This window comes from Zeugodacus cucurbitae, chromosome 2, assembly GCF_028554725.1.
Source record: "Zeugodacus cucurbitae isolate PBARC_wt_2022May chromosome 2, idZeuCucr1.2, whole genome shotgun sequence".
NCBI classification, from domain to species: Eukaryota; Metazoa; Arthropoda; class Insecta; order Diptera; family Tephritidae; genus Zeugodacus; species Zeugodacus cucurbitae.
The window spans coordinates 37,702,666-37,726,153 of record NC_071667.1 but is presented as its reverse complement, the minus strand read 5'-3'; the positions used below and the strand labels follow the sequence as shown (position 1 = coordinate 37,726,153).

The following is a 23,488-nucleotide window of genomic DNA, read 5'->3' as shown; positions in this document are numbered from 1 at the left end:
CGTAATCCTTTCCTCAATAATTTCCTCGTCCTCTATCCACAATGCAACGGAATCCATATTTTTAAAATAAGTTTAAACTTATTTCATTTTATTTTGACATTTAGCATTCGAAAATACTGGCACAGGGTGGTACAACTTTCGCATATTTATAAACTGAATTCGATTTTGTTACAGAATGCTAAAACACATTCGAGTCGAATATTAAATTCGAATAAAATTTACTTTCGAATCGAGTTACAGAATAGGGCCCCTGATATTGCTCAACTAGAGATGAGACACATTCGCCAGAATACCAAAAAGCCACTATAAAGATTATACCACAGATTCGGCTCTATTAAATACTTGAGACTGCTCGCCGAATACCGGCATTAATGTGCCTTCCTGAGTGGACGCTGGAAGCCGAGCCGAGCTCAAAGGTGATGAATACGGGAATTAAACTGCGTACATTTCATACGAAATCGCACAGGCACCGCAGATTGGAAGCTTGGGCGAGAAAACCGGTTTGAGGTGGGTATACAGACATCTGGACATCTTATTATTTAATCGATATGCTATCAGGTAGCCAAACGCTTCACCACATTGCAAAAGAAGATATTACGACATGAATGCACAAAAGCTGTTCTTTTATAAAATTTAAACGAAGACGAGCCATTCTAACGCGGCGCTCTTCACTCTCTTCATGATCATCTTCAGTACTTTCATTCGCAATGTTTTGAATCCTAGTTGATTTGATTGATCGTTTTGGTGGCGGCATAGAATTGTTTATCGCAATATCGTCAAAATAAGCAAGCCAAAACTCGAAACAAACACATAAACACATTATCCTTCTTTTCCCGGCTACCTCTCCACTACATTTCAGTCAAATCGGTTCAGCCGTTCTTGAGTTATAAATAAAGTAACTAACACGACTTTCTTTTATATATATGTATAGATAATGAAAAATCGAATTTGATGGTAGTAAAAGTCGAATGGTTTATTTATAATTGTATGTTATATTTTTGCATCCACTTCAATCCTTCTAACGTATTAGATTTTGGTTTATATTCGCACCCTATCCAACCGTTGTATCCAGTTAATTTTATTAAATCGAAAATGTAATTAAAATCTAGTTCTCCGGCAACATCAGGTTCATGGCGATGAGGAACTTGAGCAATTTGAAAATGTCCAATTATATCCTTAAAATCGGTGAATGCCTGCGTTATATTACCCATAATATGTTGCAAATGATACAGATCCACTAAAAGCCTAATATGCTTGCTGCTTATTTCCCTTATTATGGAACTTGCTGCAATAAGAATAAATATTATTCAATATACGTAGATTGTTATAGTTTGTAGATATTAAAATTATTAAAATGACAGTACAAATTGTTTTCACGGTGTTTGTCGCTTCTTATTTTGGAAATGTATTCTAACGATGTTTCTAAATCTATCGTTTGCAAATGAAGTTTCACTTTCATAGCTTAATTTATGGCTTAGTTATGGCACTTTATGTGTTTTCGGTTTTCGCCATTTTGTCGGCGTAAGGTGGTTCGATTTTGCCCATTTTCGATAGCATCCCTCTCACGGCCCCAAGGAACATGTGTACCAAGTTTTGTCAAGATATCTAAATTTTCGGATTTTACTCGTCTCGCCACCCTGAACATTTTGATAATATATATAACCCGATATCTAATTTGTTTAGTATTATGAAAAATCTATAATACTCTCTTAGCAACTTTTATTGCGAGTGAAAGTAGTCTAACGATTTATAAATTATAGTGTTCGACTGTAATTTTGAGATAGTTTAAGAATATTTGAAATTTTATTTTTTAGTTACTACAAAAGACCTAGACTGAGAACCTTGAGTTGTATGAATGCAATCTGCTGACTCGTTTCTATGGAAAAAATTCGATTCTCGTGGATATCTACGGCGTAAATAAATATTTGTCGGTGTACAAGTGTGGGTCTATTATTCCTACTACTTTGTGGCCGGAATGTTATAACCGGACTCCATAATATAACTCAAAAATTAAAACAAAAATTGTTACCATTTCTTAAAATTTTATTTAAATCACCTGTTTCGAATGAGTTCAGAAAATATGATGGCAAAGCATATTTGTTTATGGGCTCAATTAAGCCGATCATGTCCTCCATTTCCAAAATATCTGCCGAATACTTTAAGTTATTTTTGTAAGTAACCAAATGTTCGCTTGATTCTCCTTCAGTAAGTCCTGCCATTATATGAATTCTAAAATATACAAATATATGTTCGTTAGTAAATATGATATGATTTTGATAACTTTTATATTGAATTGCATCGTGATCATAAAACAAAAAATATACAGTGCACTTTAAGTGCGGATAAAATGGTTAAAATAAATAATGAAGTAAAATTTTTGAATGCCAAAGTGTAGTTTTATATTTTAGCTAAGAATATACATATCAAACAATTTTTGTTGGAATAATACTACAAAATAATTAAAAATAACCAAATAGTCAAAAATTTACGCAACTTTAATATTCGGTTTCATTGATAAATTAAAAAAAAATTGGTTGGATTTATGTCAGGATATCGAGTCGGCGTTTCTATAACTTTCGTTTCGGTAGTTTCAGTTTTTTAGTTAATTTATCAATAAAACCGAAGGGTCAGCTTTAGTATACTATCCCAGGCTTTCGGTGATAAAATGGGTATCATTCTCGAGATTAAGAATATATATAGCTGCAGGTGACTTATAGTTTTCGAGGCATTCGCACTTGAAGTTGAAAAAAGTACAACTTTTATCTTGAATTTGCTCGATATATATTCAATATTTTATTAATATTGTGCACGTATTATACATTTACACTTCACCACATTGTTTCTGCAAATTTATTTTATAAAAATTATCGCGAAAATAGTTGTAAATAAATATTTAACATTTTACACATTTTCGAGGCATTCGCACTTGAAGTTGAAAAAAGTACAACTTTTATCTTGAATTTTCTCGATATATATTCAATATTTTATTATTATTGTGCACGTATTATACATTTACACTTCACCAATTGTTTCTGCAAATTTATTTTATAAAAATTATCGCGAAAATAGTTGTAAATAAATATTTAACATTTTACACAAACCTTCGATTCAACAATAACAAAAAGGGTTGCAGGTAGACAAGTAATAAGTGCTGCCATATCAGATATTTTGCAAAAATTAAAATAATAAAAATAAACAGAAAAAAGAAATATTATACCGCAAATATATAAACCATAATGGTGTTGTGACTCATGCAAAATCTTGCTTTTTTTTTTAAAACCCCCGGTGTTGAGCCAACCAGGGCTTTTTTAAAGCGCGGCCAAAGGCCACCAATGCAGAAAGTAGTTCTACGCGAAAGAACTTTTCATTTCCACCTCTTTGGTAAACAACGGTGCACAGTGAATCCGCGAAAGAACTTTTCATTTCCATCTCTTTGGTAAACAACGGTGCACAGTGAATCCGCTTGTATGAAGCCGCGGCCATAAATACTTCCCGTTAAGATATCGTTATGAAATTTTCACCAAAAATCTAGAAATATATTAGATATTATAAAAAAATTGGCCACATCGTGCCTATATCCTATAATTTCTTTGGAATCGGTCGAGTAGTTCCTGAGGTATGATTTTTAACACATGTGGGCGTCGCCACGTTATTGTCCATTTTTTATGTCAAGTTTAATGCTGTTTTCCTTATCATCTTTACAATAAAATTTAGGGTCTCTGGTGTTTTTCCTTACTGAATTAAAGCACTTTTAGTATTTAGTTTTCAACAAAACATATGTATAGGTGGTGGGCATGGTAATAATCAGATTTCCTCCATTTCCATGCTGTATAATCAAGTGCTTAAAGGAGATGACTCCAGAAAATTTGGTTGATTTAGCTATAGCAGTTTATGAGATATAAACAAAAAACATAAATGGGCGCGGCCACCTCCACTTTCCCAAAAAAATGTTATCCAAATATTCACCTGCCTAATTTGATCCTTTGTACCAAATTTTGTTTTCATATTATTTATGGATTAGTTATAGCACTTTGCAAGGCAAATTTGACCTTGAAGAAAAAAAGATGGAGTTTGTATATTGTAGATTACGCATATATCTGAAAATTTCTGCAACAAACTTTAACTTTTATATTAACTTAACAAAACCCTGGACAAAAAAGTCAAAGGGGGAGAGGGGGGAACACAACTAAAACTAAACATAATAAAGACGCATACAAAATATCCAAGAACCAAGGCAAAGAAAAGCCTTAATTAAAAAAAATACAACACATATTAGCTTTTATTATTATTGGAACATAATTCAAATCATTCTAATTCAGGAACGTAACGACAGACCACTTTGAATTTCCCCCTTAGTTAAGAAGTATTTGCTGCACTGTGAAAATGAACATGTGCTCACGTGTTTGATTCCATTTTTAGAAAGTCCCGTTAGATTTCTAGATAAAACTGTTTTACCATATAAAATTTTGGTAAATTTTGGTAAATTTAGAGACAATTCGTTTACATTTTCTCAAAATATTTTGCTATCGATTTTTGATTTTTGCCTATGGGGGAACAACTGTGCGGTGTTGGTCCGACTATGGTCATTTTTTTGAAGCGCGGCTGAAGGCCGCCATTGCGGAACTTTTCATTAGCACCTCATTTATAAACCCCGGTGTTGGCTCGACCAGCGTTATCTATATGGCAACACTCATTTCTTGTCAAGCTGCAACCGTTTTTGTTATTGTTGTTGAATGTTGTTGTTGTTTGTATTGTTGAAATTAAGAGATTTGTGTAAAATGTTAAATGTTTATTTACAACTATTTTTGAGATAATTTTTATAAAAAAATATGCAGAAACAATGTGGTGAAGTGTAAGTGTATAATAAGTGCACAATATTAATAAAATATTGAGTATATATCGTGAAAATTCAAGATAAAAGTTGTGCTTTTTACAACATTAAGTGCGAATATCTCGAAAACTATAAGTCAGCTGCAGCTATATACATATATTCTTAACATTTCGAACGATATCCATTTTATCACCGAAAGCCTGGGATAGTATACTGAAGTTTCCCCAAAAATTTTTGGTATGTATTATACACATTTTCATTGCTAAAATATAAAATTACACCCTGCATTCAAAAATTTTACTTCATTTTTTATTTAACCATTTTATCCACACTTTAAGTGTTTGAAATAAAATACCGAATATTAAAGTTATTCACTGTATAATAAAATCAAGTGTGTAGATATTTCCAAAAACATTTTATTTTTAATATTTCGAGTATTCGATATGTGAACAAGTAAGGAAAGGCTGTTACACAAGCAAAAACTTGCTTTCAATGTGATCACACGAACTAATAGTCAAAATTGAAAGCCATAGACTGATATTGATATTCAATTATAGTTAAAAATGCTGTCGTCAAGAAAACAACCGTCAAAATCGATTCATAAATCTTAATTTTTTAATTATACTCTCGCAACAAAGTTGCTAGCAACAAAGTTGCTAGAGAGTATTATAGTTTTGTTCACATAACGGTTGTTTGTAACACCCAAAACTAAACGAGTTAGATATAGGGTTATATATACCAAAGTGATCAGGGTGAAGAGTGGAGTTCAAATCCGAATGTCTGTCTGTCCGTCCGTCCGTCTGTGCAAGCTGTAACTTGAGTAAAAATGAAGATATCTTGATGAAACTTGGCACACTTATTTCTGGGCACCATAGGAAGGTTGCTTTCGAAAATGAGCAAAATCGGACCACTGCCACGCCCACAAAATGGCGAAAACCGAAAACACATAAAGTGCCATAACTAAGCCATAAATAAAGCTATGGAAATAAAATTTGGTATTAAGGATCGCACTATGAGGGGGCATATTTGGATGTAATTTTTTTTGGGGAGGTGAGCGTGGCCCCGTCCCCAAATAGGTTTTTTGTACATATCTCGGAAACCAATAGAGCTATATAAACCAAACTTTCTGCAGTTGTTTTTTTAGCCACTTCTTAATACAGTCCAAAAATTAAAGAAATCGGATAGTAACCACGCCCACCTCCCATACAAAGGTTAGGTTGAAAATTACTAAAAGTGGGTTAACTCACTAACGAAAAACGCCAGAAACACTAAATTCCACATAAGAAATGGCAGATGGAAGCTGCACTCAGATTTTTTTACAAAATGGAAAATGGGCGTGGCGTCGCCCACTTATGGGTCAAAAACCATATCTCAGGAACTACTTGATCGATTTCAATGAAACTTGGTTTGTAATAGTTTCTTTGCATCCCAATGATATGTTGTGAAAATAGGCCAAATCGCTTCACAACCACGCCTACTTCCTATATACCAGAACTTTGAAAACGATCTGAATTGTTTACTTTACAACATATAAAGTAAGCACTAGTGAAGATATCGGTGCAGAACTTTGCACAAATACTATGTTTATAAAGTGGCAGCCCCATTCTAAAAATCACCGAAATCGGACCATAGGTTTTTAAGGCCCCATATATCGAACACGAGGACCTCGGTGCTTCTAACCTAATATTATGGTTTCCAACTTTCAATGGACTTTATACGACGAATATGTGGGTCAAATTGTGTATTATATAATATAAATAAAGTTAAATAAATAAATTGCGAGAGTATAAAATGTTCGGTTACACCCGAACTTAGTCTTCCTTACTTGTTTTTAATTTTATGTTTTATAAAATGTACTGTTTTTGTACAATTCTGCAAAGTGTATTCAACAAAGTGAACTAAGTATATGACATTTAATTTCTCTTTACCCGAATTTGACATGTATGTTGCCATTGTTTTAACCCTTACATTTATTCAAAAATTCAAATTTTGAAATTCAAAAGTAAACAAATTTCAAACCAAAAAAAATAAACTGGTGCGTGGAGTCCGGAAAAGTTATACTTCTTAGTGATATTCCAAGAAATGCATATCATTTTGTTTGAAAGAAAACTAGCGAGAGAGAAAGGAGAAAAATATGGTGGAGTGACCAACACTTTCTTAAATCAAATTGGATAGAAGGAAGGTTGTTAGCCGCACATTTAGTACAAAATCACTAATTATTAAAAAAATATACATAAATACGTTATGCACTCGCGTCTTGGCTCACACGTCACTATTGACAGTCATAACTTTGAAGTAGTAGATAGTTTCGTCTACCTGGGAACCAGCATCAACAACACGAACAATGTCAGCCTCGAAATCCGCGCAGAATAACTCTTACCAGCAGGTGCTACTTTGGACTGAGTAGGCAATTGAAAAGTAAAGTCCTCTCTCGACGAACGAAAATCAAACTCTACAAGTCGCTTATCATTCCCGTCCTGCTTTATGGTGCAGAAGCTCGATGTCAACTTCAGATGAGAAGACACTATCAGTTTTCTAGAGGAAAATTTTGCGCAAGATTTATGGTTCTCAGAACATTGGCAACGGCGAATACCGCAGACGATGGAACGATGAGCTGTACGAGTTATACGACCACATTGACATAGTTCAGCGAATAAAAAGACAGCGGCTGCGCTGGCTAGGTCATGTTGTTCGAATGGATGAAAGTGCTCCAGCTCTGAAAGTATTCGATGCAGTACCCGCTGGTGGAAGCCGAGGAAGGGGAAGGCCTCCACTCCGTTAAAGGGACCAGGTGGAGAGCGACCTGGTTACACTTAGGATCTCCAACTGGCGTCGAACTGCGAAGGAGAGAGAAGTGGCGCACTATCATCGATTCGGCTATAACCGGCTAAACGGTTACAACGTCAATCACATACTGTATATGTACAGTTGATAGTGAACGCAAGTACCATTTTCGGTGCCGTGGAAAAGTCTAAACTTCATTGTTAAACTGAATGCGAAACCGCATTTTTGTGCATTAAAAAGGGCACAGAGTCCTAACGCAAATTGAATATATCTTCACATTTGTGGTTTGCGGAATCTGATAAAAAAGAAAACAATATTACTTAAACGTTTAAATAGTGAACCGAAATTATAAAAAAACAACAAAACATACTATTAATAGAGACAGCCGCACTAAACACGAACGTGAGCAAATAATTATACCTCAGTCAAATAATTATATGTGCATAAACTTTTTGCAAAAAAAATTAAAGAATATAAAATTGCAAAATATTTCTGAGTATGCTGGTTTGTTATTATTAATGTATACGATATAAAAAACAAAACATTAACAAATTTAAAAATATTTTTTAAACTATAAAACAAAATTGAAGTTTAGGCTAATGGTAAATATTTATATGTGCATTTTACTATTTTTACCAGTAAAGCCTATAAATTTGAGTTTAACTGAAAGAAATGTTTATTTTAATAGTCAGTAGAATTGTCCTTATATTTTAAAACTAAATTAAGCCGCTTAATCAGAGAATTAACTAATGACTGTAGAATAGTTATGTAAATATTAGCAAATTCTTGCTTTATGGCTATTTTAAGGTGACGTACTGTCTCAAACTGCTTTCTGTTTTGGAAAACAGGAGCAGAGAGGTTCCCCCAGAGATCCTCAATAAGATTTAGGTTCGAACTCAATACTGCATACGGAATTTTCCGGTCGTTAAAGATGTTCTTCGTGTGGATTAAAGCGTTATCCTTTCGATATGTCCAGTTATATGCCACAAATATTTCCAGCAAATTGTATTAACTCGCTGTCCAAAACATCTACATTGATATTTGCATTCATTTGAGTGAATATAAAACATGTAGAAAGCTTTCCACAGCAGCTAAATGCAGCCCATAAAATCAAGGTACCGCTTCCAAAACATCGCTTATAGTAGGACCGTTGTTCCTGGTGCGAATCTCTCCAATATTTCTTTCAATGACCTGGGCCGACCAAATTTAATTTCATTAAAGACTGTATTCTATCACTCATCGGCAGAGAATTGGTATTTCTTTGCAAACCTCAAATGTGCTTTATTGTGTCTTTCTATAGCGTTGGTTTAGGTGTCATGTAGGTGTGTTTCAGGAACAGATTTTTATGTATAATTGGAAAAATTATATTTATTGTGATTTTCTGTCTTAACTAGGTCCATATTTGATCACTGCTTATCAAGTCCGCAACGACTAGCCGTCGAATCATCCTTTCGCACCGCTCATCAATGTTGTTTTTCGTCCGCTGCGTCGCACTATACCATAATTAGTGGGGTTTTTAAGAAATTTTGAGATACAGTTCCGATGTCGCTTTAGTCCAGAGCCATTTTGAAACCGCTTTCATGCATTCCTATGATTATTACTTGTTCCTTGGCTGATAAACTAGTACCACGAGGCGTTTTAGGCTTAAAGTTAAATAAAGGTATTCAAATTTTTTAATAATTCATTAAGTTAATGCGCCTACAATAATTTTGAAAACAAATTTTAGTAAAAAAAGTTTTTGCTGCGACACTATCAGTAAGAAAGTTCCGCTAAACTGATTTTGCACATATAAATATTTTCTATGCAATACCCAATTCACAAGCACATTCTTAATGTAACTGTACAACGAACGAGAAAAGTATGAAACAATTTTTGTTGCATAGTAACGGTAACATATCAACCTTTTATTCCACATTTACCGAAATCCAAAAAATAACAGTGAATAAGAAATATAAACAAATGCCGAAATGCACATGTAATTATTTGACTGGGGTATGTACAATCAGCTGTTCTCTTTTTACAATTACCAGCTGTGATCAAAGCTGCCATACAGGTTTAATAAATACAGAATAAAAAGTTTTATTTGTACCTGTATTACCGACAAACGACAGGTTTCTAAAACCCAGTAGGGAAATCGCTAAAAACCAAAAATGGCTGAACCTCAACATGAGGTTACGCCGAGAAACAGTCTAAGCTCGTTTAGAGTAAATAAAATTAGATAATTACAAAAGACTAATTCCGTTGAAAATTAAAAGCCTAAAACTTTAGAAGCGATATGTAATGAATTTTTAATTTTTATTTAGAACTGAAAGCCAGAAAAAGCAAGATCAACTAGCTAAAGAAACTGAGTGGATACTCAAAAAGAAGCGCTCTTCAAATATCCATTTAAAAAATACCCATTTTAAAAATAAAAATAAAGAAAAGGCGGTCATTAATGATACCAAAATTCGTTTCCAATTATAATAAACGATGTTAAAGACTTTAATAAATTACATTCGAATATTACCGCTCTAACAAAAAACAAATTTTTAATAAAGCTTTTGAGAAAAGGTGTCTATAAACTAAATACATCTGAAGCCACTGACTATCGCACAACAACAAAATTCTTGTCAAACGAAAATACACCTTGGTTTAGCTACGAGAGCTAATTGGCCTGTTGTGCCAATAAAGGTAAAGATCAAGGCTTTACAGCCGGTTACACGAAATTTTTTAATTGAAAATTAAGTTCTATTTAATTTTAATTTTTATTTAACTTTGCACTTAAGTTTCCTGCGTTTAACCATTATTGACATTTGGCATCCTAAAAATTAAAAGGCAGGGATGTCAGTAAGAAAAACAGCTGATTTATGTAAACAAATAAATTGTATTTCAATGTCAAAATGGTAAAGAAATGGGAATTCAATTGATAGAATAGCATAACCATGGTTACATATGACAGTATTTAAATAATATTTAAATGGCAAAGCGTGATCATTTAATTAAAAATTAAGTCAAATGGTGAAACTGGACTTGATTATTTTTCACTTAAATTTGTTTCGTGAAACCGGCTGTTAATGTGTTAAATGCAATTAACAAACTTAAGTGGAAGGCTGGAGAACCGCTAGATATTTTTTTAGTAGTATTCGATGATACCGAGGACAATTAGAAAGTTTATCAGATCAAAAACATTCTTAATACCGTTACCAAGGTTGAGCCTATCAAAGCCTCTAAATTAATCCCTCAATGCAAAAACTGTCAAGCTTTTCGACATACAAAAAACTTCTGCGGTAAGCCATCGAGATGTGTGAAATGTGGAGGCAAACATCTTACAACTGAATGCACCAAAGCCGAAAAAGATCCTGCCAAATGTTGCAACTGCGTCGATTCCCATCCTGCAAGTTACCGTGGTTGTATCGTTGTTAAATAACTACACAAAATTAGAGACAAAAAGAATGGTAACACAGTTGAGGAGAATGTCAATGCTCAGGCGAAAAACACCGTTGCGGACAAAGGAAGGAATTAAGTAAGACCCCTCCCATAAACTTCAAAGCCTACTGAAAATTCTCAAGCATTTCGTTAAGGTGAATCCGGTCGAGTGTAATATTTTAATTACCTCACTTCTTGAAAGATCTAGAGACTCAAAATTTCCTGATCCTGTTAATGAGTCATCAACATAAAAGTTTCTTTTAATGGCCAATAAACCGAGTGGATATTTAATTGTATTGGCATCACTGAGCATTTGCAAACACCGAAAAAGTCGAAAAATTTGTATTTGCTCTGAAGGATGCTCTCTCCACACTATGAGTTGACAATTTCTGTCTTCTTCATGCATAATAATTTGTCGGTACATTTTAATAATGTCCGCTGTTAGTGCATACTTATGTAAGCGAAAACGTAGAAGAGTTGAGTATAACTCCTCTTGGATGGTTGGACCTACCATCAAAAGTTCATTCAATGCTACTTGAGATGAAGATCGGCTCGAAGCGTCAAAGACAACACGTAATTTGATTGTAGTGCCTTAAAACGCATTGATGCGGAACGAAGTAGTGTGGCTCACTCGGGATCTTATTGTTCGTTGGGCTCATATGACCCAGTGCTCTATATTCATTCATAAAGTCCAGATACATTTTACGAAGTTCTGGATCTTTTAATGTCCTTCAGTCCAGGGCCTGAAACCGCCGAACTGCGGTTTCATATGAGTGACCGAGTAACTTACGGTCAGCTTTAAAGGGCATTCTGACTTGAAGCCGTCCTGAAGGTAATACTTGAGTTGTATTAACGAAAAAATTTTCACACTCTTGTTGCTCTGGTGTGAATCTATTGCCATTTGATTCTGAAGGTAATTCTTCTAAAGCCCAACATTTTTGGACTACTGAATCTATTGACGTTAAGTCTTCTTCAGCTTGGCATAATGTGCTACGTATTTTGGGAGGAGAACTTAAATTGCTGGCGTATTTGCCAGATACTATCCACCTAGGGTCTTTTGAAATGTTGGTTGATTAGGACCATATTTAATTTGCCCAACAGCTAAAAGCTCGAAAAATATTTCTGCACCCAATAGGATGTCAACTTTTTTACATTTATGGAATTCTGGATCCGCCAATTCAATATTGTGCGGTATTTTCCAGCCATTAACATTGATTTTATGGTCTGGATGATTAGCCGAAATGCTACGCATTGTCCAGAATTCCGCCGAAAGTCATAGTTATTTACCCGCGACTTAATTTAGCCCCTACTTTCGTATTGGAAATGCCGATTCCAATTACGCTCAATGTTTTGTGTTGGCGTCGAATCCGCAACTTCTGCGCCAAGTCCTCCGTCATAAAGTTGACCTGGGATCCTGAGTCCAGCAACGCTTTCGCAAGCAGGTACTCTCCACAACTGGTCCTCACTTGCTGTTGCCAACATGACCCGATCTGGCATACTCGCTGTATGCATGACATGAGTGGTTGATGGTTGCGGATGAGGTGCAGCGGGGAAGGAAACCGGATACTGGTGCAACAATGTGTGATGCGATCGATTGCATACACGACATCGATCCGCTCTGCACTTGGATACAGTATGCCCCTTACGCAAGCAATTTATGCATAAGGGCACCGATTTCACAAACTCGAACCTCTGCTGCACCGGAAGCGTCTTGAAAGTGGGACAGGCAGTCAAGTAGTGGTCTTTGGATTTGCACCCAGATACTTCATCAATCATTGATCGCAATGAAGGCGCGGATGGCTTTGGGATGGTTGGCAGTTAAAAAAGTTTAGATATTGTATTGAAAAATATCAAACATTTATTATCATAAACTTTTTTGAGACTTGCCAACGCTATGGTTTTTTCGAGAAGGCCCGTTTTTATGCGCAAAATACTACTTTTCGCAACTCCTTACTTGGAGACAGGCTTGCGATAGTTGGCTTTGGCTTGCTCATTGGGTTTTAGTTTGAATTTAAAATTCACGAAAAACATACTTGGCACAGAAGAATTTAATAATGGGAATCAATGGCGAAAACGAAAAATATCGATTCCCAATTTGCGAAAAAGCCAAATTAAAAATACACCAATGAGCAAATTACAAAATAGCACAACCAGAGAAATGTGATACGAAAAAGTTTGTTCGAAAATCGATAAAAATTGCGAAAAAACGGCGGATAAGTTGCACGAAAAAATTGCGAAAAAACGAAAAAATTCGAAAATTTGTCACTTTTATTTATAAAATTAAAGGGCACCGCAAAATCCCAAAATCCCTTGTTTTCACAGTGTTCGCACAGAGTGCGTATGTTAATTATATTTAAACGTATTGTTATGGGCATATATGCATGTAGATATGTATGTAAATATATGTATATCAATATAATTGAATGTGAAAAAAGGGAGAGCCAAAAACTGAAAGTGTGCACTTTTTTGTTTTAATTTTATTTCTATGTTTATTTTGGGGAAACTTTAGTATATATCGGTATCATTGGAAAAAGGAGGTTCTCCAGATTAAGAATATATATACATATAGCTGCAGCTAATGCTACTTTTCTGCTAACGGAGTTAGACTATTATATAGAAATTATTGAATTAATGCATTATATTATATTACAAATGCATTTTACAAAGTGTATTAAATATGCCAAATCTTGTGTTTAAGCAAATATTATCAATGTTTTGGAATAGCCCTAGATCTGAAACCTTTTGAGAACTTGTAAAAGCTGATTAAAAGGCGCATAGATAGGACTAACATTAAAAATACCGATAACTTTTAGGTAGACTTCAAAGAGCCTGAAAATCTTTGATAACTTAATTGCCTAAATGCCAAGAAGATGTCGTGAAGTGATAAAAAAACAATGGATTTGTAAAAAAATATTAGTAAAACTTATTTTTTACTATTGCTTCCAAAAAGTTGCATATGTTTTGTCCACGTAATTTAAGAGGTGAAATCAAAATGGTATTCGTATTTTTTTTTAAGAATGCAAGTCTTTTGGTTTATGAGCGCTAAATAATAGTAAAAATACCAAATTAAAATAATTTCGTTACCAATCAACAGTCTCCCAAGTTTAATGGTAAGATATACATACTTTTTCTAAAATCGTGTTTTAGTTGCATACGATATGGCCACCACTGTATGTATTTTTTGTAATTTGTTATGTCTTCCTATTTAGGGATCACTGCACTTTGTACACGGTCACTTAAATTTTTTACACACACATATGTATATGTATTTATTTATTTATTTTTAGCACCTTTTGTATATAATGTAAAATTGTATAATATATTATAGTTAAGTTATTGTTCCCTCTCACTCACTGAGTCGAAAATCGAAAACCGAAAATATGTATACAGGCTAGTGATGAGCGATATTTCACTACCGGTGATTTTTTCACTGTGATTGAAAAATCACATATAGCAACTGTGATCAATTATTGTAAATATCAGTGATTTTCAATCGCAATTGCAGTTCAGTAATTTGAGTTCGATCACAGTAGCTATAGAGAAGTTCAGTGTTTTTGTTCGATCACAGTACACGAGTTCAGTAATTCTAATTCGATCACTGTAACAGTAGCAGTTCAGTGATTCTAATTCGATCACTGTAGCAATAGCAGTTCAGTGATTCTAATTCGATCACTGTAGTAATAGCGGTTCAGTGATTCTAATTCGATCACTGTAGCAAAAGCAGTTCGAAAAGTAACAATCACTGTTCAGTAGTAATCTCAGTTCAGTAACAATATCAGTTCGAAAGTAGCAATCACTGTTCAGTAACAATATCAGTTCGAAAGTAGCAATCACTGTTTAGTAACAATATCAGTTCGAAAGTAGCAATCACTGTTCGGTGATCACAGTAGAAATTTTAGTTATGATTTTGATAATTTTGGGTACGGTGATTACAAAAGCAGTTAAATGTACCTAAAATTAATTAATTAATTAATTGTGATTACAAAAGCAGGTAATTTTTGGATATTGTTAAAATTAATAAAAATGTAAATGTAAAAAATTAAAAAAAAAAAAAAATGTGGAGTATAAATTCTCATAATTTCGTTATTTTTTGTTGTGATCGCAATAGCAATATAAAATCACAGTGATTTAAAAATAGCAATCACTGAAATCACAGTGATTCAAAAATAGCAATATCGGTCATCACAAATATGTACATATGTGTATGTATTATATTAAGTAGTATTCTATGGCTTTGCGGTGGAGCAAAAGACAAGGGGGGGATCTGGGATGGAAAAGTGAATAGCCTCTGCCATCCGATTATCAATCAACCTCAATTACGCGCGACACTCCCTGCTTGGTTAGAGAGGCTAACGAGGCGTTATCATCTATACAGAGTAAATGGGGTTGTAATACCAAACCAAATCCTTTCATCAGACCTGGGAGGCTTCAGTGGATATCTCGACACCAGAATCCCAAACTTCTCAACAAAGCCACAATGAAGAAGGCTCGGTTAAAAAAACACTCATCCAAATAACGACCTTATGCATGAAAAATAGGACCAGATTCGGAGCATGGAATATTTGAGCACTCTCAGAAATTTCACGTCTTCTGAAATTGGAGTTAAATTTTAACTATTTTGCAACAAATAATGAAATGTATGTCAAAACCTACTTTATAGAATAATTCAATATATATATTTTTTGTCCTAATAAGTATTTTTGTTATTAATAAGAAATGAATGGGACTTTCATTCTCAAAGAAAGAATATTATCTCGAAGTATTTGAGAAAAAGCTTGGTAAGTACCACAAGGCACTTGAGGGATTCATTTAAGTGCCTTTCCCGTTTACCGAAATTAAGTTCGAACCAGAACAAAATTGAGTGAATTTCATCACACATCAAACCTATACATGCTATTTGCAAATTCGGTATCAAAATAATAGTTTTGTTCACATAACGGTTGTATGTAACACACAAAACTAAAGGAGTTAGATGTGGATTTATATATACCAAAGTGATCAGGGTGGAGTGTGGAGTTCAAAGCCGGTTGTCTCTCTGTCCGTCCGTCTGTGTAAGCTGTAACGTGTTTCTTGGCTTTAGAAAGGTTGCTTTCGAATAGAGTGGGCGGAATCGGACCACTGCCACGCCCATAAAAGTCTCTCCCTTGGCTTGTCCCTTTGCTACTTTTTATTTAACTTTCGGACCATACATATATTTTTTGTATGAGAAGCTAAACCTAAACTATGTTCAGTCGGAAGTAAAATAATAAAAACTAAGTATTGTTAAATAAAAAACAAAATTATTTAGTTTATTTCATATAATTTTCAAAATAAACTTTCGTCCCGATTTCTTTATGTATCTACCCTGCCAAATTTTGTTCCGTTTGTACAACATAACTTCAAAGGCAGTCGCATTAAAAATGGTGCTTAAGGACTCATTTCAGCTTGAAGTTAATAATACTAATCGCGAAATTCGTTTAATCACTGTAGTTTTTTAGTTATTGCGGTCCGATCGTGCGGTGTACTGGATTCGCAAACTGATTTTGTCTCTCCCCTGGCAATTCATATAACGTTTATTATTCATTTAATTTATTTGCCTTTATTGTCCCAAATTATTATTACTGTGCTAATTAAAGTGAAATAAATAATTAACCCAAAAAATAATTTAGCCAATTAAAACAATTAAATTGTTCATGAATACGCCGTTGCCAATGTTTAAGGGACCATAAATCTTCGCAAAACCTTTCTCTCGAAAACTCCTAGTGCCGTATCATCGGATGTTGACATCGTCCACGCTTCTACACCATAAAATAAGTTTGATTTTGGTTCGCTCATCACTAATACAGGCAATTGGTTACGAATATTTAATTAATATTAATTCGCGAAAAGTTTTAAAATTTATTTTAATTGTTTGATCACGCACTTAGTCCCTGCTCGGGCGCCATTAAAATTCTCAAGTGTTTTTGAGAAATGAAAAATTACGGGGGTGCGCGATTAATAAAAAAAACACCAAATTGCTTGTGTCGATAAAATTTATAAAAAATTGCCGATTAAAAAAAACACGTCCGTATCGTTCTCCCGTTAAATACAAGAAGAGTTCTTTATTCCGTTTCATGGAATCGCTTAGCCTAAATCTTAAAGTAACGGCTTAAACTAGTGGTAATTGTAAGTATATATTACAAAAGGGGTAAGTATGATTATCTTTCGTTAAACATTGTACTAGATTATGTTAAGGTAAGTATTAAGGTAAGTAAAAGATTGGTATTATAAATTAATTGTTAGGGTAAGTATTTTATATATAATAACGTTTTTTAATTCAATGTTTAATAATTCAATTTTTTAATATTTAGTTTACCATTCATTTTCTTATTTATTATTTATTTAGTTTTAGGTTTAAAAGGATGTAAATGTATGTCGCTTGACGCAACATCTACATTTGCGCAAATGGCTAAGCGAGGTCAGACAAATACAGTTCAAAAAAGTAGTCCGTTATCCCAAATTTTGGATAAACTAAACGAACAAGAAAAATTATTTAAGTCCATAAACCAGCAGCATAATTCACAGCGCTCTTGAATACCATATACAATTAATTGATGAACAGTAACTCTTTGAAAATGATGCTACGAAACGCCAATGGTCTTTGCAAAAGTAAAAATTAATTGGAAGTTATTTTAAACGACAGAAATACTGATGTACTATATGTTTGTAGTCCAAACCCCATTTTACGAACCATTCGTTTTTACCATTCACAAATTATGACATATACCACACTCCGCACCCAGCAAACTCAGCACGAGGAGAAAGCGCGGTTTTAATCAAAAGTATTATTAAACATTTCGAAGAAGCTCAGATTAAGACTGAAGAAATTCAAGTTACCTCAATGTCAGTAAAAATGCTCAATCAGTCATTATACTTAATTGCTCTATATAACCCGCCCATTGATAATATCAAAACTGATACTTATACGAGTATATTAAAAAATTATGACGGAAGGTACATCATGGGTGGTGACTTTAATGCAAAACACACTCATTGGAGATCTCGTTTAACTACAACCAAAGTTTGAGAACTTCTGAAAGCTATACAAGTTATTGGATGCAATGTTATTTCGACAGGGAGACTCACTTATTGGCCTGCAGACAGAAGGAAATTATCAGGTCTTCTTGACTCTTTTGTCATCAACAAAGTATCGAAAACCAAATTACGCAACCAATGATTGCTCAGATTTAAGCTCTGATCATTCACCAGTGTTACTAACTCTATGTGAAAAACCAGTAATTTCGTCCGGAACGTGTTCTTTATCTAATAAACATGATTGGTATTAATCTAAGACTATGCTGCATATAGTCGATTTTAAGCTAAAGAGCATATCGACAGGTGTTGACTTAGATTGTGAAGTTGAATCTGTCACAAAAGTAATTCAAAATGCTGCATGGAACAGTACATCGAATATTCGCGTGAATCTAAGTGGATCCATAAAAAACGGAAACTTCGACGAAGATGGCAAACTATGTCGGGTGCTCTCAAAACTGAGCTTAATAGATGGGCAGCGGAACTAAGAACAAAAATCAGACAGTTTAAAAACTATTCCTTCAAAACGTTTTTGTCCAAACTCACTGTTGATAAATCCACCGAGTATTCCCTCAGGAAAGCTACAAAGAATATTAATAAGTAAATAAAACATGTCGCACCAATAAAATTAAACGAAACAGAATGGGCTAAAACGGATGCACAAAAGGCTTCAGTATTTGCAAATCATTTGAGAAACATCTCACGATGGAAATGAGCTAAACTGTGAAAACAGTTGGTTAGATCCACTCGACAGCATTTCTCCAGTTACTAGCAAAGAAATTAAAAGTCTTATCAGGAACGCAAGGCTCAAAGAAGCTCCTGGGTTTGATTTAATAACCGGAGAAATATTACGCATTCTACCAAATTGTATAAAAAAATGTAAACAGTGCATTATACTTAAGATACGTTACATCGCTTTGGAAAGTATCTGAAGTTATTATGATACCTAAGCCGGGTAAACCACTACATGATGTCACATCTTATAGGCCTATATCGCTGCTGCCAGCTCTATCGAAAGTCTTCGAGAATGTTCTCAATAATAGAGAATGTTAATCAATAATAGATCGAAAACACCAGTACATCAGTTCGGCTTCGTGATCATCATTCCACAATTGACCAGGTACACCGAATCGTTAATTTCGTTGAAAATGCTATGGATAAAAAGAACGTTCGTTCAGCGGCCTTCTTAGACGTGTCTCAGGCTTTTGATAGAGTTTGGCATTCGGGTCTACTGTTGAAATTTAAAATAATTGCTTCGTACCTAAAAGATATATACTTCAGCATAAAACAAGAGGTCGCTTTTTACAAGTGATATCCCCACTGACTCAAGTTATGTGACAGCGACATTTGCGAGAGTCAACATCAGCCCTGTTAGCAGAAGGAGAGTCAACCTTAGTATCTACCCTTCGAGTGCAAACAGCAGTCAATGCAATTACTAAATGGGCTTCCAAGTGGCGCATTAATTTAAACAATTCCGAATCAATACACCTACACTTTACTTAAAAAAACAAAACCTCATACCATCCCATTTATATAAATGGTAATCCTATACCACATCACAATAATGCTAAGTAGTGTCCGACCGATACCAAATTTTTGGCCGATGCCGATGCATGATTCGGCCAGTTGGCAAAGAATCGGCCGATGCCGATGCCGATTCTTTCATCAATAACTTTAATTAGTAAATTAGTATAGTAACAAAAGAAAAACAAATACAAATAACATCACAAAATAAGTAAACAACTCAGTTCATATGTAAATATGAAGTTGTTTATTCATTTAATTAATATTCGAAACTAAATAAATTATTATTATAATATATACATATATAAAAATAAATAACATATATAATATAAATACATATAGAAAAAATAAGTTATTCACGTTTTTCAAAGCAAATCAGCAATATAGCTTTTTTCCTTTAAGGGGTGACATGAGTTTCGTGGATTAAAAATTCTTTTTTTTTTTGTTTTTTGCTTATTAATTTCTACAACATCTCAAGAATATTATCCTAAATTTTCAAGTCTGTCCGAATAATAGTTTCGGAGATATAGTCTTTGGAAGGTGTGCGCTCCACGTCAGTTATTATTGCTCCTCAAAACGTTTAACGCGTTTTTCTCGGAACCATGTTTTCCAAGTCGGTTGTCAGATCTTCTCGAAAACTACTCAACCGATCTTGATGTAATTTTGCATAGGTGTTCCGAGATAAAATTTACTCGTGCTTGAATGAGTTCTTTTTTCAATTACAACTATTTAAAAAAAGTCAATCAAATTTGACCGAAATTTGTATTTTTAATTTTTTTTTTTTGTTTTTCTGTCTTTCCTTTGTTCAAGCACGAGTTTATGGTCTTACCTAGAACACTTATTTTTGTTTTTTCATTTTGAATGATCCTAGCAAGAGTTGTGCTGACGACGCGGATGCACCTTTTCTCCGAGGGGTCACCGCAAATGACGACTCAATGAAGGAGTTTTAATTTTTTTTTTAATTTCAGAAATTATTCTTTAAATATGTATATATAAGACAGAAAAAAGTGTTTACTAGAAAAAAAATTATTGAAAATAGGACATTTAATTCCTTAAATAAAATAAAAATGAGCATTAAGGCCAATATTTGAAAATAGTATAATAGGTCTAGTAAAAATAATCTGTTATTTTCAAAGAGATGACTTTTGTCATTTATATCTCGCATTGTGAAAGGCGTCATATAGTGATAGTGACTCGATAGAAACTTTAGAATCTTGTGTGGCAGGCTCTTTTGCATACACCTTATAGTCCAGGACAGCACCAAGTGATTATTACGTGATCCAGTCTATGGCGAACTTTTAAAAATAGACTCTCCTAGTTACGAATGCTTCTATAATAGTGGCTTTATGACATTATCTTCAAAATCTCAACCAGTTGTTAAACAAAACTGTGAATATTTGACATAAATCGAATCTTTCTAGCAGTGCTAAATAAAACCTTCAATTTAATGAATTATTATTGAATTTCTTTATACTAGACTTAAATTATCATCGTGGAATTTATTAGTTTAGTCAAATGTGAATCACCGTGTTTTATATGGTAAACAGAAGAATTCAAATTTTATGTTTTAAAGAAATCAAAAAAGTAAGAAAAATGTATTTTAGTGTAATCCGAAAGAAGTAGAAAGAATTGGCTAAGAATCGGCCAAATATGGCCGATGCCGATGCTGAATTTTGTGGCCGATACTGGCCGATGCCGATACCAAGGCCGATTAATCGGTCGGTCTCTAATGCTAAGTACCTAAAAATCACCCTAGATGCTAGATGGGGTGAGCTTGATTTAAAATTTGCTAAGTTTCATCATCTAGTCTGTAAGATATCCACACACATTCAATCGAAAAAAAAGCTGTTTTTATATAATCAAGTACTAAAGCCAATTTGGGCCTATGGAGCTCAACTATAGGGTTGCTCAAGTCAAAGCTGTATTGTCTGCATTCAGCGCTTCCAAAATAAGGTACTATGAAGTACATATACCGTGATCTTGGTGTGGATTCGGTAGTAAATGAAATAACCAAACTTACAAATGAAGAGACATCCAGACTCATCGGAACTTCTGAATGTGAAAACCGACTGAAACGTAAGAGGCCTTCATACTTAGCAAGGCATACTTAGCAGCTAATGAATTTCTCTAACATTTAGCTTTTAATTATTATTTTTTAACTTATTAGAATTGAATTGTTATTAGTATTTAATCATTGTATACTAGGTACAATTGTAATAAAAAAAAATTATTAGTACTTCCTCTCCAGAAAAATTTAGCTATTATATTGCATGCTTATGTATGTTGTAGGGGAAAATGGGTGAAATCGGTTCTTAATTATCTATGTATGTATGTGCTCAAATGATGTTAATATTTATCTCATGTGGTAGTCTCAATCTTATCTGCTCTAATTTCATAATGATACTTAAATATGAACCTTGTGATACTCTTAAGTACTGTTTGATGACGAATCAAAGTTTGTAGTTACATAAAGTTTTAAAAATCGGGACAATACTTACATACTTTATGTATTTAACACAAGATCTTGAAACTTCTGGGTTTCGTTTCTTTTGTAACAAATATGTACATATGTTGCATTATTTATTCTGCCCTGTACTCAGACTGTCAAATTGGCAAATTTCTTCTTTTCTGTAAAAGTGCAACACTTTACCCTTATCAAAACTGGAGAGTTGCAGTTGTTGGGTGAAATTTGATTGATTTTTTTGGAAAATGGAATTGAGCATTTGTAAGATGTTGTCATATAATGACAGTATTTTCATCAAGAAAAAACTTATGAAATTAACTTACTTTTTACATTGCACTTTCTTAGCAAAATGAATTGTTTCGTTCAGTTGATTCTTAAAATTTTCTTGAGAGTCAGGAATACTAGCACAACCGAACTTTGAATCACCTGTAAAATAAATAAAGACATACATATGTATGTAAAAAATTTTAAATAACTTAATGCAGATAAACATGTTTTATTTAGAACATATTTACCAATGCTTATGTTTATTAGTGCAACATCTATTCCAGTTTCTTCTTTTGCTAACAATATATCCTCCAGTCCGATATTTGGAAAAGGTATTTCAACAGCTTTAAATCCTGCCTTATGCGCCATATAAATTCTCTCAGATATGTGCTTACCACCTTCGGTAAATAAAAAGTTTAAGTTCGCAGATAGTTTCATTATGTTACGGAACTGCACAGATTAACAAAGTATTCAAAACTTCTGCACCAAATATATGTACATTTATAAGTAGATAAGAAGTTAACAAAATTCGAAAGATTAACAATTGTAACGAAAATGTAATAATCAGATGTTTACATCAACAATATATAGTAACTTTCAATATAGTAGTGGTACTCATTTAACGTTGCAATGATATAAATATAGTAGTGGTACTCATTTAACGTCGTAAACGTATGGCAACATCGCAAAATTACAATATCGTAAAACAGCTGTTAATTTTTACATGCATTTCATTTTACGACAATCTTGCAAATATGCGAGACCTTTTTCAGTGGCATTCATGGCATGCTTACAATTAATTCACAATAAGCTGATATTACCACAATATTGCCAAAGAGCGCTCATTTAACATTTGTTGCCAGTCGAGAAGAAGAAGAATTCTGATAGGGATGAATACCCAACATAATTATTTGAAAATATTTTATTTAATTTAAACGAGAAGATTTATTTTACTATAAGTGGGTTTCTCGAAATAGCATTGTAATGCGATATGGTACGAAAAGTTGGCAGTAATTTAAATAGTACTTTAATTTAATTATTTTGATTGTCTCTATAGACAAAATTGGGAATGGAAAATACAATTTGTACATAAGTAAATATGCATGTGTATATTTTTATTGTGAATACAAACCGATTTTATTCGCTTTAATGAATGAATAAAC

At 33.6% G+C, this 23,488-nt stretch overlaps 1 protein-coding gene across 1 annotated transcript; it reads right to left on the bottom strand.

The window, feature by feature from the left end:
• Window positions 1–947: 947 nt before the first annotated feature.
• Window positions 948–22,884, bottom strand: Gip_1 (putative hydroxypyruvate isomerase). The gene is made up of 4 exons (XM_011196187.3): window positions 22,574–22,884; window positions 22,382–22,484; window positions 2,057–2,229; window positions 948–1,285 (listed from the first exon to the last, which is right to left on the bottom strand). The coding sequence occupies exons 1-4, from the start codon at window positions 22,761–22,763 to the stop codon at window positions 978–980; spliced, it is 774 nt and encodes a 257-aa protein (XP_011194489.1). The 5' UTR covers window positions 22,764–22,884; the 3' UTR covers window positions 948–977.
• Window positions 22,885–23,488: the final 604 nt, after the last annotated feature.

Coding starts and splice junctions, on each gene's coding strand:
- Gip_1 (XM_011196187.3), bottom strand. CDS start 22,763: ATGAAACTATCTGCGAACTTAAACTTTTTATTTACCGAAGGTGGTAAG. Junction 2,230..22,381: donor AAGAAAGTGCAATGTAAAAA/GTAAGTTAATTT, acceptor TGTATATTTTAG/AATTCATATAATGGCAGGAC. Junction 1,286..2,056: donor TCTGAACTCATTCGAAACAG/GTGATTTAAATA, acceptor TTCTTATTGCAG/CAAGTTCCATAATAAGGGAA.